The sequence below is a fragment of the Chlorocebus sabaeus genome, chromosome 6 (assembly GCF_047675955.1).
Source record: "Chlorocebus sabaeus isolate Y175 chromosome 6, mChlSab1.0.hap1, whole genome shotgun sequence".
Lineage (NCBI taxonomy): Eukaryota > Metazoa > Chordata > Mammalia > Primates > Cercopithecidae > Chlorocebus > Chlorocebus sabaeus.
In genome coordinates this window covers 41552480-41570946 of record NC_132909.1, presented here as the reverse complement: position 1 = coordinate 41570946, position 18467 = coordinate 41552480, and the positions used below count along the sequence as shown (strand labels likewise).

The window sequence follows — 18467 nt, the reverse complement described above, 5'->3', positions numbered from 1 at the left end:
CTATTAGCATTAGGTTTTACTTAGTAATAATATATATATAAGATCAAGAATGTTTAAAATGGATATCTTTCATCAATAATTTGGTGCTTTCAAATACCCAGAAGTCTTGTTTTAATCAGATTAAGTCTGAGAATAATTTACTAATTTCATTTTTGGAATAATGTGTTCAAAATTTTCTAGTTTAACCTAGTATTGACTGATGATGGGTAAACAAATAAATTTTTTTTCAAATCTCATAGGCCTATTATGTTATTGAAGATGTTTTCAATTAAAATTCTCCCTTTCAATATTGTTTACAGGAATGCATGTCTAGTCAAATCTGCTCAACCTGTTAATCAGTGTCAGCTGCCAGATTGCAATTCATTTTTAGTGTGCCTGTACTTTTCTTTCCATAACCTCTGAATTCATTTCTTTTACTGATTTAATTGTGATATAATACAGTTCATTTATTTAAAACAAAACCACCGGGTAAAATGAGTTCTGGCTTAGTATAAAGAAGCTGTTACTGAGTTACATATACAGATGGATGTAGCTCAACAAAATTTTAGACAAAAAGTATTGAAATGAACTAAAACATGTGTTGCTATGACTAAGCCTCTCATGACCTTAAAAATAAAGACAAATTTCAACAAATTTATCCAGTTGTTTTCAGTACATCTAAAGGTGGTACATCAAGAATTTGCCCGCCCCGGCCGGGCGCGGTGGCTCAAGCCTGTAATCCCAGCACTTTGGGAGGCTGAGACGGGCGGATCACGAGGTCAGAAGATCGAGACAATCCTGGCTAACACGGTGAAACCCCGTCTCTACTAAAAAATACAAAAAACTAGCTGGGCGAGGTGGCGGGCACCTGTAGTCCCAGCTACTCGGGAGGCTGAGGCAGGAGAATGGCTTAAACCCGGGAGGCGGAGCTTGCAGTAAGCTGAGATTGGGCCACTGTACTCCAGCCTGGGCAACAGAGCGAGACTCCGTCTCAAAAAAAAAAAAAAAAAAAAAAAAAAAAGAATTCTCATGCTACTGTCTGAGAAAACAGATTCTACTGTTACCTAATGAATGAAAATCAACTGGATGGCATTTCTATAACCTTGCACCACATAAAGAAAAATTGCAATGTAGGACTAATAAAATGCAGGCTCCATCACAAGGAAAAGGGTAATCCAGAATGTCATTTTCAATATTTAAATATTTAAATTTTTAGTTGAAAATGTGGTGAAATGGTGCTTTTGGTAAGCTTTGTGTAGTTTAACATCAACATAAAGTAGAAAACAATCTTTAAAAATGTAAACAAACAAAACCATACACCATAAAAACTAACATTCACCAATGCGTACATATTGATCTTTGTGTTGGGAGAGTCTAAAGCAGAACATTTGGTGAACTTGATACAATTATTTTGATCACATTGGCATACTGATAAAATCACTTATATTTGGCCAGGCACGGTGACACACCTGTAATCCCAGTCCTTTGGGAGGCCGAGGTGGGCAGATCATGAGGTCAGGAGTTTGAGACCAGCCTGACCAACATGGTGAAACACTGTCTCTACTAAAAATACAAAAATTAGCTGGGTGTGGTGGTGCATTCCTGTAATCCCAGCTACTCAGTAGGGAGGCTGAGGCAGGTGAATCCCTTGAACCCAGGAGGTGGAAGTTGCAGTGAGCTGAGATCACGCCACTGCACTCCAGCCTGGGTGGCAGAGTGAGACTCTGTGCCCCCCCCGCAAAAAAAAAATTATTTATATTTAGTTTGAATAAAACATGTTCACATCTTAAAAATACTGCTTTGTACTTACTATGAATAATAAATGTAAAGTTTTTATCCTCAAACGGATTCTGATTGTCAACTCAATATATAAGGCAACCCACTTCTCTGGTTTCTCCAAACTGAAGTCTCATGAAGGCTCAAATGTAGAATGTGAGGGACTCAACAACAGAGCATGAGAAGCAAGAAGGATGAGGTAGGATCCTAAGGATGAGCCTTAGGATGCTCTAAGGCTCAGGGATTCCTGGGGGACCCCAATATAATGATGTCAACTATGAAGCTTACTAGCTAAAAATAAAAATAAAAAGCCGAAAACTCCATCGCTTCACTTTGGTGGGAAGGAGTCTCTGGAATTACAGTCTTGCCAAGAGGATTGAGCCAGAATGATGTGTATCTAAGGATTATCGGGGGGGACTATTCATAAGCACATAAACATTTGTTCCAAATCTTACTATAGTAGCAATATCCCTTTCTGTAATATCAGCTTCCCCAAGGTAGGGATGCCATAGACAAACTAAGACAAGTGACTAATATGTTGTAGGCAATTAGTTTCTAAGTTTAAAAATCTTGCAATAATTTTATGAATTTCATTAAACTCTGTTTCATGTATATATCTCACTGAAAGGCAGTATCCAGTAGCTATTTTCCTAAGTTGTTTCTGGGATTTTCTATTGCTTGATTCCAAACCAACCTTATTTTAATCCTAGTCATTTCTAAATCCCCAGGTGTAATAACAGAAAGATAGCAGAAATGAAGCCAAGTTACCCCAAACAGTCAACGTCTAATATATTTTGTTCCCCAAATGAACCAAAAACCACACAAGCTAAAATACAGTGGGTTTAAAATTTAACCTAAAGTTAACAGTAGCAGTTTTACCAGTGTAACAATTAGCAAAGTCATAACTTAGATACCCATAGTCTGTTATTCTAGAAAAAATTAATACAATTATTATGACATTTTTTAGAAAAGAATACATTAAATATGACAAAATATACCCACTCATATCTTTGAAATATTTTATTTTTACTTTTAATATTTAATATTTAGATAAGACTTTCACATATTATAGCTATCGTTCATGAACTAAAGTAGCCTTAGGGGAAATAATATTTTATATTAATAATGAAGATTGAAGCTCCTGGGATGTGAAATAATTTCTCTTGGATACATAGCTAGTGACCCAACAAGCTCAAATATATTTGATTTAAAATTTTTAATTTTCCAACTGTTGACAATGTTGACATAACAGCTAAATCTGAGTCTCAGAGTTGATAATTTGGAATACATCAAGACAAGTACTATTGAGGCAGGCTAGGTAGTCAAGAAAGTGATGATGTCCTCGGGATGCAACAACCACAGCAATTGTATGCTGACTGCATATTGTCAACACGATAAGCCCCAGCATTTACATTGTATTTCAGCCATTCAAGAAAAGCTCTCTTCAGCAGGGAAATTCTCCTGCAGAGAGCATGAACATTTTGATTTTACTTGTCCTCTGACCTTTTACTCATTATAATAGTAAAAAATACACACGTGTGTGAAGATTTAAGATGTTAATGAGATATGTGACATATAAGCAAGCATGTACAGCCACTGTGTCTGTGCACCAAAAGGACCACCCAGAATATGCTTACTACTGACACCTCTTCCCACCTCCTTGTAAATAATTACATAAGACTCCCATAAATGGAGTCTCCCTAGTTAAAATCTTTACAGTCTCATTCTTAAGCAGCCTGTCCTGAATTCCTTGTCTCTCAGCGAGAGACAAGGCTATTCTTCACCTAACTTTTAAAATAGTATTTCTGCCTTGCAATAAATCACTCTATGCTGCATCTTCATTGTTTTGTCTCTTGTTTAAATTTTTTGAAAGTAAGAAGAATTGAGGTCTCACAACAGCCATCAACTCTATCATGCTTTGTTTTGTATTCTTTATTATTTCTTTCTCTGATATGTCACCATTCACATTTTCAACTCAGACAACAATGCTAAATTAAAAATTTAAATGATCACAAAATGATTTGTCATAAAAGCATGCATATGGCTGGGTGCAGTGGCTCACACCTGTAATCCCAACACTTTGGGAGGCCAAGGCGGGCAGATCACTTGAGGTCGGGAGTTTGAGACCAGCCTGAACAACATGGAGAAACACTACCTCTACTAAAAATACAAAAATTAGCTGGGTATGGTGGTGGGCACCTGTAATCCCAGCTATTTGGAAGGCTGGGTGCATGACAGGTGCGTGACACCATGACTGGCTAATTTTTTTAAATTGTATTTTTTGTATTTTCAGTACAGATGAGTTTTCACCATGTTGGCCAGGCTGGTCTTGAATTCCTGACTTCAGGTGATCCGCCAATCTCAGTCTCCCAAAGTGTTGGGATTACAGGCGCAAGCCACCGTGCCCAGCATATTTTTTCCAAGTTTTCCAGTTTGTGTGCATAGAGGCGTTCACAGTAGTCTGACAATTTTTTGCATTTATGTAGGATTAGTTGTAATTTCACATCTCTAATATTTAAATAGATGCAGAGAACAACAAAAAACATGCAGAATAAAAGTTTGACAAAAGTTGACATACCCTTATGATAAATCTCTGAAAATATTAGGTATAGAACAAATGCACCTCAGCCAATAAATGCCACATATAACCAAAAAATGCAGAGCTAACAACATACTAAACAGGGATATATTGTAAGCTTTTACTCTAAAAGCTAAAACAAGACAAGGATGCCCACTGTAATCAGTCTTACTAAACAGTACTAAATGTCCATGACAAAGAAATTAGAGAATAAAATCAAAGATATCCAGGTTAGGAAGAAATTACATTATCCCTGTATAATTATCTTTTATCTCTGTACATAATCTGAAGTGTAGAACAGCCTAAGACTTTACTGAAAAATATTAAAATAAACACATTTATTAAACTTTCAGAATATAAAAGCAACATCCAAAAGTCAGTAGCTTTTATGTACACTAACAAGTATCTCAAAATGAAATTAAAAAATAATTCCATCTACAAAAACTGTGGTAACTATACTTTGAAATAAACTTAACCAAAAAGTTGAAACACCTTACATTATACTGTAAATAGCATTAAAAAAATTAAGTAATGCACAAATGAAATACTACTCATTTATGAATTGCATTAATAAATTTCTATATTACACAAAGTGATCTACAGATATAATGCAACCTCTATCAAAATACCAGTGGCATATATCATAGAAAATTTAATTTATATGGTACCACAAAAGAGCCTGAATAGCCAAAGCAATCAAGAAAAAAAAAAAAGGTATTACCATACCTTTAAAATATTCTACAAAGCAATAGTAACTAAAACAGTATGGTACTTGAATAAAAACAGACACACAGGCCAATGGAGCATAAAAAAAGAGACCAAAAATATATCCATGTATTTATAGCTAAGTGATTTGGAATAAAGGTGACAATTTCTTTTTTTATTTTTGAGATGGACTCTTGTTCTGTCACTAGGCTGGAGTGCAGTGGCACGGTCTCAGCTCACTGCAACCTCCGCCTCAGGTTCAGGTGATTCCCCTGCCTCAGCCTCCTGAGTAGCTGGGACTATAGGCATGCGTCACCATGCCTGGCTAATTTTTTGTATTTTAGTAGAGATGTGGTTGATCGTCTTGATCCCCTGACCTCATGATCCACCCTCCTCGGTCTCCCAAAGGGCTAGAATTATAGGCATGAGCCAAAAGAACAGTATCTTCAATAAATGATGTTGAGAAAACTTTATATCCACAGGCAGAGAAATAAAATGAGACCCTCATCTCACACCATATATAAAAATCAATTCAAAATAAATTAGACATTTAAATGTAAGGCTTGAGATGAGCCTGGTGGCTCACACCTGTAATCCCACACTTTGGGAGGTGGAAGTAGGCAGATTACCTGAGGTCAGCTGTTTGAGACCAGCGTGCCCAAGGTAGTGGAACTCCGTTTCTACTAAATAAACAAAATTAGCTGGGCATGGTTACAGGTGCCTGTAATCCCAGCTACTCAAGAGGATGAGGCAGAAGAATCACTTGAACCTGGGAGGCAAAGGTTGCAGTGAGCTGAAATCGTGTGCCATTGCACTCCAGCCTGGGCAGCAAGAGTGAGACTCCATCTCAAAAGTAATAATCACAAATAAATGTAAGGCCTGGAACTCTGAAACTACTACAGAAAAATAGAATAAAAGCCCCATAAGATTGTTCTGTGCAGTAAGTTGGGCTTTTTATTTTTATTTTTTTTTTTGAGACAGTCTCACTCTGTCACCTAGGCTGGAGTGCAGTGGCATGATCTTGGCTCACTGTAACCTCCGCCTCCCGAGTTCAAGTGATTCTTCTGCCTCAGCCTCCCAAGTAGCTGGGATTACAGGCACCGGCCACCATGCCCAGCTAGTTTTTGTGTTTTTAGTAGAGATGGGGTTTCACCATGTTGGCTAGGCTGGTCTCAAACTCCTTACCTCAGGTGATCCGCCCACTTCAGCCTCTCAAAGAGCTGCGATTACAGACATGAACCACCATGCCTGGCCAGTTTTTTTTTTTTTTTTAAACCTCAAAATCTTAGGAAATAAAAGGAAAAATAGATGAGTCAGATTACTTCATATTAAAAAGCTGCCGCACAGAATCTGATACAATCAACAGGAAGAGACAACTAAAAAAATGAGAGAAAATATTTGCAAATTATACATGTGGCAAGGAGTTAATATAAAAAATATGTAAGAAACTCTGCTGGGCACAGTGGCTCACACCTGTAATCCCAGCATGTGGGGAGGCTGAGGTGGGCAGATCACCTGAGGTCAGGAGTTCCAGACTAGCCTGGCCAACATGGTGAAACCCCATCTCTACTAAAAATACAAAATTAGCCAGGCGTGGTGGCACGTACCTGTAATCCCAGCTACTATGGAGGCTGAGGCAGGAGAATTGCTTGAACCAAGGAGGCGGAGTTTGTAGTGAGCTGAGATCACACCACTGCACTCCAGCTGGGGAGACAGAGCAAGAGTCAGTCTCAAAGAAGAAAGAAAAAATATCTATATATATCTATAGATATATAAATATATGCATAATATATATGAAACTCAATTAACTATACAACAAAAACAAGTAACTATTAAAATGAACAAAAGGCTTAAATATTTTTCAAGAAAAGACACACTTATGGCCAACAGATATATTTAAATATGCCCAATATTAATTATGATCAGGGAAAGGCAAGCCAAAAACAACTGAGATATCAATTCACTCCTGTTAGAATGACTCTTATTAAAATGAAAAAGAAAAATGTTATGAAAGATGAGAAGGCAATGCGTGCACACTGTTGGTTTGAATGTAAATGAAGACGGCCATTATAAAAAATAAAATAGAGATTTCTCAAAAAACTTAAACTACTATGTAATACAGCTGTTGCACTATTGGGTATATATCCAAAACAAATGAAATTAGAATGAAGAAATACTTACGCTTGTATGTTGTTTGCAGCACTCTTCACAATAACCAAAATATAGAATCAACAGTTCAGGCTGGGCGTGGTGCCTCATGCCTGTAATTCCAGCACTTTGGGAGGGCAAGTCAGGTGGATCACTTGAGGTCAGGAGTTCGAGACCAGTCTGGTCAACATATATACTAAAAATATAAAACTTAGCCAGGCATGGTGACGGATACCTGTAATCCCAGTCACTCTGGAGGCTGAGTTGGGAGAATCACTTAAACCCAGGAGGTGGAGGCTGCAGTGAGCCAAGATTGCTCCACTGCACTCCAGTCAGGGTGACAGAGACTTCACATCAAACAAACAAAAAAAATCAATTCAGCATCTAATGATTAAATAAAGACAATGTGGTAGATATACACAGTGGAACACTATTATTTAAAAAAGAATTTTTTTTTGAGACCGAGTCTCACTCTATTGCCCAGGCTGGAGTGCAGGGGCACAATCTCGGCTCACTGCAACCTCCACATTCCTGGTTCAAGGGATTCTCATGCCTCAGCAACCAGAGTAGCTGAGATTACAGGTGTTCACCACTATTCCCAGTTAATTCTTTGTTACACTTTTAGTAAAGATGGGGTTTCTTCATGTTGCCCAGGCTGGTTTCAAACTCCTGGGCTCATGCGATGCACCTGCCTTGACCTTCCAGAATGCTGGGATCACAGGTGTGAGCCACCACACCTGGCCTAAAATTAAAAAAAAAAAAAACCATTATTTTTAATCACATGGATTAAGCTGGAGAACATGATATTGAGATAAGGTTAATAGTTCATGATTTCACTTACACATGGATTCCAAAAAAACTTAATCTCATTGATGTGGAGTAAAATGGTGACCATCAGAGGCCAATATATTTTTTAAAAATGGGCTGGGCACAGTGGCTCACGCCTGTAATCCCAGCACTTTGGGACGCCGATCATGAGGTCAGGAGATCAAGACCATCCTGGCCAATATGGTGAAACCCCGTCTCTACTAAAAACACAAAAATTAGCTGAGTGTGGTGGCACACGCCTGTAATCCCAGCTATTTGGGAGGCTGAGGCAGGAGAATCACTTGAACTGGGGAGGCGGAAATTTCAGTGAGCCGAGATTGTGTCACTGCACTCCAGCTGGCGACAGAGTGAGACTGTCTCAAAAAAAAAAAAAAGAATAAAAGGGTTGGAACGATGTCTGTCAAATAATACATAGAGTTGAATAGGAGAAATAAGTTCAAGAGATTTATTGTACAGCATGGTGACTATAGCTCATGTTTTTGTATTTTTGAAAAGTGGTAAGACAATGTCACGTGGTCTCACCACAAATATGTTAATTATGTGAAGTATTAATTACCTAGAACTAATCATCTGACAATGTATATACACTTCAAAGTATTATGTTCTACAGAAAAGTACACATTTTATCTGTCAAGTTAAAAAGTTTTAAAGCTTTAAAGGATAACAATGTGTCAAATACTGTCCCTGTCTTTGTCATAATCTTGGTTGAATAGTATCAAAATATATAATTTTTGTTCTTGGTTGAATAGTATCAAGATATACAGTTTTTGTGTTTTTATAATTTGTCAGTATAACCACAGGAACTCCAGTATTTAACAGCATGTTCTGGACCCAGCACATTGCATGGGAGCTTATGTACTTTAGGATTTTTACTTTAAGCTTCGGGCACCTGGAGTTTCTGGTGCTGATGGCAATGGTGTGAAAGACACTCAGTGAGCAGGTGTTGCTTATGGTCCCATGACTGGCTACCCTGTGAGCACAGTAAACTAGTTGGCATGCAAAATAACAGGAAAATGTTTTAATCCAAATGCTGTCATGATGTCCAAAATTTATCCAGAAAAAATGACCAAGGAGTTGGCGCATTTCGGGGACAGAAAATAAAAACTGTAGACTAAACTTCACCCACTTAAAAAATTGTATGAGTGAGAAATTCCTTCAAATTGTAGTATCAGTATGGAAAAGCAATATTCTTTTAAGTTTCAAATTCACAGAGCTCATTATTTTACAGCCTTTAACATTCACACTTAAAAACAAGATTCTGCATGGAAATGTAAGTTGTGCTATAAATAAAAAAGTAAATTTAAAATTGTTCACTTACCATTAACTCTCTTAAAAAATTTAATTTCTGTATTTTTCTTGCAAACTTTACGTTTGCCACACTTTGTGTAAGAATCTAATTTTTTTTTTTAAACAAAGAACAACCATGCTGATTTAATCCTCTCACCTGTGGACAATGTATGCTTTTATCTTAACTAATCTGAAAGTTATATTGATAACCGAACTCTCCAGTTAAAAAAAATTATTCAGTGCATTAAAGAATACCAACTTTCAGCTGGGTGCGGTGGCTCACACCTGTAATCCAAGCACTTTGGGAGGCTGAGGCAGGTGGATCATATGAGGCCAGGAGTTTGAAACTAGCCTGGCCAACATGGTGAAACTTGGCCTCTACTAAAGATACAAAAAAAAAAAAAAAAAGCCAACCTGTGGTGGCAGGTGCCTGTAATCCCAGCTACTTGGGAGGCTGAGGCAGGATAAGTGCTTTCACCTGGAAGGCAGAGGTTGCGGTGAGCCCACGTTGCACCACTGCACTCCAGCCTAGGCGAAAGAGTGAGACTCCATCTCAAAACAAAAACAAAAACAAAAACAAAAAACGAACTTTCTCATCAAAATTTACAAGGCACCATGTGAAATGAAATGGCATTAAGACAACAGTGAGAAAACTGAAGTCATAACACAGAAAATGGAGGAGAAGGGCTGTGCTGCATACATAGCTGGGATACACATAATACAGACAAATCTGAAGATAATTAAGAAATAAAAGATGCAGAACTTCTCTTTAAATTCAGCAGGATTCAGCATTGTGGCCCGGAAAATATGTCCTCTCCACATGAAGAATCAATTTTATTTCTTCACAACTGATATTTTTCATCTCTGAATTGAAGTTACAAACTAACTTTAGCAGGAATACTTACGGCTTATTATGGAACACTTGTTAGTAAGAACTGTGTTTGCTACATTTAAATATAAAAACATCCTCATGACTTATCAAGCTTCCCTAGTACTTATCTGAACAAATTAACTCAATAAATAAATTTACTTATGTGAATTATAAAAAGTGAAAAGAAAAATAACAAAAGAGCGATAGAGTTCTCCAACTAAAAACAAAATGAAGTGTTCTAACTAAATAAAATGTAACTTAATACACTAATTGTGGAATTACATTTAAAAATTTTGTATGCATTACTAAATTTTATAACAATTATTCTTATAATCACAGACCAGCTCACATAATGAATACTTTGTAATCTGTAAAATATTTATATAAAAAAAGATACAAAATAATTAGGGGTGTATCATGAGTACCAGGCAAGTATAAACAGAATTTTCATGGGGAGATTCAGAACTATCAGCCATAGATTGTACAGTAATAAATTCAATACAAAGCAGAGAATACATTTGCTTTCAGCATTTTTGAGGTTTTTAGTTTTCTAGTAGTCATCTTGTTAAAATGATTTGTTTTGTTCAATATTGCTTTTGTCTTCTGAAAACAGGTATAAATTCATACACAAAAACTCACTCTATAATTTTCTTACACCTAAGGTTTATCTTTAGACTAACATATATTTAACTCTACGTAAATGAAAACTAAAAGTCTGCATGTGTTTGCAGGCAGACAGGAAACATGCTCAAAAAATAAATATTAGAAAACTTTAAAAATATTTATTCAGGACCCAGAAATGTATGGATTTTATTTATACTTCTACATAATTTATTATGACCATAAAAATAACACTGTAATCAATAACAATAGTACATGTTAAAATAACTAAAAGTATAAAAGTGAATTGTTTGTAATACAAAAGATAAACACTAGAGGTGATGAATACCTCATTTACCCTGATGTGATTATTATATACTCTCTTCTTGTATCAAAATATGCCATATATTGCATGAATATATACTCATATTATATACCCCAAATAATTAAGAAAAATAAATTTAAATAAAATAAACATTTGGCTGGGCACAGTGGCTCATGCCTGTAATCCCAGAACTTTCAGAAGCCGAGGTGGGGGGATCATTTGAGGTCAGAAGTTCAAGACCAGCTTGACTTACATTATGAAACCCCATCTCTACTAAAATACAAAAATTAGCTGGGCATGGTGGTGGGCACCTGTAATCCCAGCTACTGGGAGGCTGAGGCAGAATTGCTTGAACCCAGGAGGCAGAGGTTGCAGTGAGCCAAGATCACGCCACTGCACTCCAGCCTGGATGACAGAGCAAGATTCCCTCTCAAAAAAAAATAAATAAAATAAAAACAAAATTTTAACCTACAGAAGTAATATTCTTTAACTTATTTGCAGTCAAAGCCACTGGCAAAAGAGATTACTAGAGATGTTAATCCATTATGTTACTAAACAGTATATATATTGTTACCATGTTTTATATGCACCCTTGAGTAAGGAGGAATAGGTTAAGGTTTGTGACATAACAACACTTCATTGAATGCACAATAGTATTTAACATGTTAAAAAGGTTGAATATATTAACATCACATATAATCTGAAATCTAAAAAAATATACTGCATTTTATATAAAAGTATAATTAGTACAATATACTAAATTAATTTTAATTTACTTATAAATGAAATTTAAAATGTTTTCTTCTCACAATGCAGAACATTACTCTGAACGCCTAATGCACATATTACTCAATATTATAAGTTAACCACAAAAGTCTCTTCACTTAGATTTTCGTCATACATCTCACATTTTAATGTCCTTACTTTTTCATAACAAAGTTTATAAATAATGCTCACCTAATAAAAAAGAATCTCTCATATCTTTGATGCAGCAACAATTGATCACATGCTTTCACATGTAAAATAGGAATGAAGAAACAGCAGGAAATAATTTGAGAGCTGAATTACATAATTATTCACTTTTCAAAATATTTTTTCAAAAAGTTAAGCATACTTTGAATGTAATAACTGCAAAAACTTCTACTACTTTTAAAGTTATATACAAATAATTTTTTTTACAAATTTTAGTTTTAGATTATTTTCTATACTCAGCACTCTGATTTAGTACAATATCTGAAGTGTCAGTGCCTTATATATTTCTACTGTAAATTCTGATATTTACATAGATTTAATTTTTGATTAAAAATTTAAATTTCTACTGTATCTGCAAAAATATGTTTTAGTATGAACTCTCTCGTGTTTTCTAAGCTGTAGTTTTTGAAAAAGTACTTTTCCAAATGTATTACATTTGCAAGGTTTTTTTTCAATATAAATTCCCTGATACTGAACAAAGTTTGAGCAACTGCTTCAGAGGTTTCCTCTAATACAAAATGTGTACAGTAAGATCTGTGATACAAGTAAACATATTACAATCCTACTACAATGTTCCTCTTCAAAATACTCTTCACCTTAAAGGCTTATATTTTCTTAAAGATATTTTGACAGTAGTTGCCCTTATAATGTTTTTATTAAGTAGGAACTCTCTGATGTTGAGTAAGATGTGAGCATGTATTAACGGCTTTTTCACAGTCTTTATATTTGTACAACCTTTCTCAAGTATAAATGCTTTCCTATGCAGTAAGGTGTGAGCATTGGTTAAAAGTTTTGCCACATTGTTCACACGTGTAGAAGTTTTCTCCAGTATAAATTATCTTACCTACAATCAAGTGTGACAACCATTTAAAAGCTTTATCAAATTCTTCACATTTCTAGGATTTCTCACCACTGTGATTTCCTTTATGTTTAGAAAAGTTTGAGGTGTTTTCAAAGTACTGTCACATCTTTCTGGTTTGTAGAATTTCTCTCTAGTATGAATTATCTCTAGTATGAATTACCTTATGTCTGTTAGGAATTGAGAACTTATTAAAGGCTTTGCCATGTTCTTCACACTCCAGTATGAATTTTTTTATGTTTAGTAAGAGTTTAGGACTAAAGGCTTTGCCACATTCTTCACATTTGTAGGGTTTCTCTCCAGTATGAGTTATTTTGTTTAATAAGGCTCAGGGACTGGTTAAAGGCTTTACCACATTCTTCCCATCTGTAAGATTTCTCTCCAGTATGAGTTATCTTATGTTTACTAAGGTTTGAGGATCGGTTAAAAGCTTTGCCACATTCCTCACATTTGTAGGGCTTCTCTCCAGTATGAATCATTTTATGTGCAGTTAGTTGTGAGCACCGGTTAAAGGCTTTGCCACATTCTTCACATTTGTAAGGTTTCTCTCCAGTGTGAATCATCTTATGTACAGTTAGTTGTGAGGACCGGTTAAAGGCTTTGCCACATTCTTCACATTTGTAGGGTTTCTCTCCAGTATGAATCATCTTATGCGTAGTAAGGTTTGAGGACTCATTAAAGGCTTTGCCACATTTTTCACATTTATAGGGTTTCTCTCCAGTATGAATTCTCTTATGTTTAGTGAGGGCTGAAGACCAGTTAAAGCCTTTGCCACATTCTTCACATTTGTAGAATTTCTCTCCAGTATGACTTATCTTATGTGTAGTAAGGTATGAGAATCGGTAAAAAGCTTTGCCACATTCTTCACATTTGTAGGGTTTCTCTCCAGCATGAGTTATCTTATGTGTAGCTAGGGTTGAGGATTGGTTAAAAGCTTTGCCACATTCTTCACATTTGTAGGGTTTCTCTCCAGTATGAATTATCCTGTGTGTAGTAAGGTGTGAGGACCGGTTAAAAGCTTTGCCACATTCTGTACATTTGTAGGGTTTCACTCCAGTATGAATTCTTTTATGTGTAGTGAGGTGTGAAGACCGGTTAAAGGCTTTCCCACATTCTTCACATCTGTAGGGTTTCTCTCCAGTATGAATTCTCTTATGTGTAGTAAGGTGTGAGGACCGGTTAAATGCTTTCCCACATTCTTCACATTTGTAGGGTTTCTCTCCGGTATGAATTCTCCTGTGTGTAGTAAGGGTTGAGAACCAGTTGAAGGCTTTGCCACAATCTTTACATTGGTAGGAATTCTCTGTAATATGAAATCTTTTATGTTGACTTAGGTGTAAGAGCATGCAAAATGATTTCTCACATTTTTTACATTTGAAAGGTTTCTTTTCAGGTTGTCTTGTCTTATGTCTGTTTGAATTTGAAAAGGTATGAAAGACTTCTGCATATGGATCACATTGAAATATGTTTCTCTGGGTAGTTATCAAACACCGGTTTAATTTGTTATCATCTTCTTTGTGCACCTCACACTCATCCACACTTTTACAGCCTTTTTGTAACTGTAAATTGTCATGTTCATAATTTCCATATTTTTTCAGTATCGCTTCTTGAAAAGAATCTTTAATGTCTTGCTCTGGCCAAAGGTCTTGGGCAAAATGAGAACATATAACTGAAAGAAACAAAAATAACAAATTACTTACTAGACACAGATAAATACAGTTTACAAATCTAACTTATAATATTATACGAACTATATAAATAAGATGGCATAGGAAAATACCAAAGGCCCTCATTCCTTTATAGACATATAAATGTAAAACAAAACAAAACAAAACAAAAAAACATACCAACCAAATTACATGTGAAAAAAATTTATAAATGAGTTAAGTGTGTGAAGTGCCCTGGTGAGAACAATGCAAAGAGCCACTTAGAAGTAAAAATCTGTTACATTTACCCAACACAGCTCTTCCTGCTCCCCAATATAACATAGTGTCTTTAGAAGTAAATTGCCAACTTTTTAATGACAAGTAAAACACTGGGACTTTATCTTTACTACTTGCTTCTAGGAGCCTTTCCAGACACTGGTGTGTATCTCTCACAAAATATAGTGCTGAAAGAAATGGTGGTATACTTTGGAGTGACAGTTTAAGTTTGCTGAGACCAAAGGTAAATGTTTTAGCAACAGAGAGACTGCTGTACCACAGAGAGAAAACAGGCATAGCACGTGATTACTATTAAGAAGAAACATGAATAAACTCCTTTAACTAAAAAATAAGACAAAATTTCAGACAAGACACATTCTAAGAACACGTTTGAGAGACTCCCAGAATCTCTAACCAAGACAATTGTTCAGACCATGCCAGGACAAAGCTACATTATGAAGATTGTAACAGGTAGCCTTTTTTAATGTCCAAATTTCAATCAAAGATTACAATGTATACAAAATAAGGCAATATGGTTCCATAAAAATATAATTTTCAAAAAGAAACCATAAAAAAGTATATGCATTGATTTTAAAAATTGAAAATAAATTGAATAATACTCAATAAGTGAAATAGGAAGACAGAGAACTATAGAAAATCAGAAAAATGAAGAACATAAATATTTAGAATATCAAAAAAACAGAAATTGTGGAGGTAATAAATATAAAAAAGAATAGCTGAAAAATCTTGAAAGAAACAATGATGTACAAATGAAGAATCTCAACAAACAAACTAGGAAACACACAAAGATATTTATAACAAACACATATAAGCACAATTTCAAAAGTCACAGACCAGAAGAGAATCTTGGGAGCTGCAAGATAAAAGTGATGCCTCATTTGCAAGCATCTTATGAGACAGCCAGTGAATTGTCAACAAAAATTTTGCAGGCCAGAAGGGAAGTGTGTGATAAAGTCAAACTCCTGAAAAATACAGTGATCAAGTAAGTATAATACCATCAGCAAATCTGTCCTGTCAAATAAAAAGAAAAAAACTTTCAAAAATAACAAAATTCTGAAAAGCATATTGGAACTCCATAAACCTTACATATAAAAAGTACTGAAAGCAGTTGCTTCTATTGAAAATAACATGATTTGACAAAAACAACACATAGTCAAATAAAAATACATTACTTTTGGGAGTGGGAAGGGATAGCGTTAGGAGAAATACCTAAAGTAAATGATGAGTTAATGGGTGCAACACACTAACAAGGCACATGTATACATATGTAACAAACCTGCATATTGTGCACATGTACCTTAGAACTTAAAAGTATAATAATAAAAGAAAAAATGAAATAAAAACAAAACAAACAAACACAAAAAAATCCACAACAACAAAAAATTACATTACTTTCTGGAAAGATTATATGCACATATATAATTTTACTTCTAAGTATATGCACATACACCAAAATGGAATTTCTTAGCATTATCATAATGGTGCAGAAAACATTTTTAATTATTCCCTAAAATTTGAAAATCACAGAAATCATTATAAACATCTGTTAATAAATACACCACATAAAAAGATACAATTAGCAAAATCAATGACAAATTTGAGGGGAGATGTGATGAGAAAAAAAATTGTGCATGCAACTGAAGTTCCTTTTTACCAGATTGAAATATACTGTTGTATCTTTTGGAGGTTTATATAATCCCCAAGGTCCCAAGAAGAACATATGTGTATAGATAAATGAAACAAAATAAGAAAGAAGTAAAAGCATATCAATATAAAAATAAAAAGACACAGAGAGAAAATGAGTGACCAAGATATAAGAATCAAATAAAGCAATGAATAAAATAACATTACTATGTCTTTCTGCTTCAGAAGATTATTTAAATGTATATCTTTAACTTTTCAATCAAGAGACATACTCTCAATACAGATTTATTTAAATATTTTAAAAACCGATATCCAACTTGCCTTTCTATGAGAGTAAGCTGAGATCTATTGATAAAAAAAAAAAAAACTGAAAGTGGCAAGATGGATATAGATATTGCATAAAAATATTAACCAAATGAGAGAAGAGGTCAAAATAATATTACATAAGGTACATCTTAAGTGAAAAACTTACATATTTTATAAAATGTACTACAAGTCAAAACTGCAAAGAGACAAAGAAGGACATTAAACAATAATAGATTCATTTACTGATAATGCAACTCAAATGTGTGTGTGTGTGTATCTCACATTAAGGTTCCAAATACATAAAGCAAATACTGACAGAATGGAAGAATCACCTAGAAAGCAATATTATAGTAGAACATTTCAATAACTTACTTTCCATAATAAATATAAAACAAAACAGAATATTTGTAAGTGAAGAGAGGACTTGAAGGCAGTATAAAACTATTATTTCTAACAGAGGTATAGAGAAGTCTCCTCAACAATATCGGGATACACATGCCTCTTAATTGCTCATAGAACATTCTGCGGGCTGCCCTCTTTGGGTCCCCTCCCTTTGTATGGGAGTCCTGTTTTCACCCCATTAAATCTTGCAACTGCAAAAAAAACAAAAAAAAAACAAAAAACAAACAAACAAACAAACAAAAAACCATTCTGCTTAATAGACCATATGGTAGGCCAAAAAAGAAGTCTTAACACATTTGTTAAGACTGAAATTGTGTGGATTATATGAACAAAATGGAATGAGAGTATAAAACAATAATAGAAAAAGATTAAAAATTTACAAATACATGGAAATTAAACAACACACTCTTGAGCATGCTCCTGTTCAAAGGTAGAAATAATTGATATTTTGAAAACGTCCATACTTCTCAAAGTAATCTACAGATTTAATGCAATGTTGTTAAAAAATTCTCATTGCATTTTTGAGGAAATAGAAACAACCACCCCAAAAGTATATAAAATGTCAAGAGACAATAAAGTACCCAAGAGTCTTCAAAAAAAGAAAATGTTGAAGGGATTATATATAGTTCTGATTTCAAAACACATTACAAAGCTACAGAATTAAAGTAATTTGGTATGAGTATAATGGGTAAAAAGTAGACTAATAAAATAGAATGCTGCAGCTATAGAAACTTTCACATATATGGTTATATGAAGAGTTATTTTCATATCCATAATTATTGCAGCATTTTTACTGAAAGGCAATAGGTAAAAGCAATGCAAATTTCTTTTTTTTTTTTTTCCTTTTTTTTTTAAGATAGAGTCTTGCACTGTTGCCCAGACTGGAGCACAGTGGCACGATCTCAGCTTACTGCAACCTCAGCCTCCCATGATCAAGAGATTCTCCTGCCTCAGCCTCCTGAGTAGCTGGGACTACGGGTGTGTGCCACCATGCCCGGCTATTTTTTGTATTTTTAGTAGAGACAGGATTTCACCATGTTGGCCAGGATGGTCTTGATCTCTTGACCTTGTTATCTGCCTGCCTCAGCCTCTCAAAGTGCTGGGATTACAGCAATGAGCCACTGCACCCGGCAGAAATGGAAACTTCTGTCACCAAATTATCCAATAGATATAATTTGCAATATAAAAATACTGGAATATCACCCAGGATTTAAAAAGCAGGAAATATCCTAACAACTCTAAAA

The 18467-nt window shown here is 34.9% G+C and overlaps 2 protein-coding genes across 2 annotated transcripts in view; one reads left to right on the top strand and one right to left on the bottom strand.

The window, feature by feature from the left end:
* LOC103234264 (uncharacterized) overlaps window positions 1-18467 on the top strand; it is a 322907-nt gene that overhangs the window by 150086 nt on the left and 154354 nt on the right. The gene's annotated exons all lie outside the window — the stretch shown is intronic.
* Window positions 2765-18467, bottom strand: part of LOC103234261 (uncharacterized) — a 55217-nt gene continuing 39514 nt past the window's right edge. Inside the window, 2 exon segments of the mRNA XM_073016736.1 lie at window positions 2765-13239; window positions 13241-14597. Coding sequence (XP_072872837.1) covers window positions 13062-13239; window positions 13241-14597 — 1535 coding nt within the window. The 3' untranslated portion in view covers window positions 2765-13061.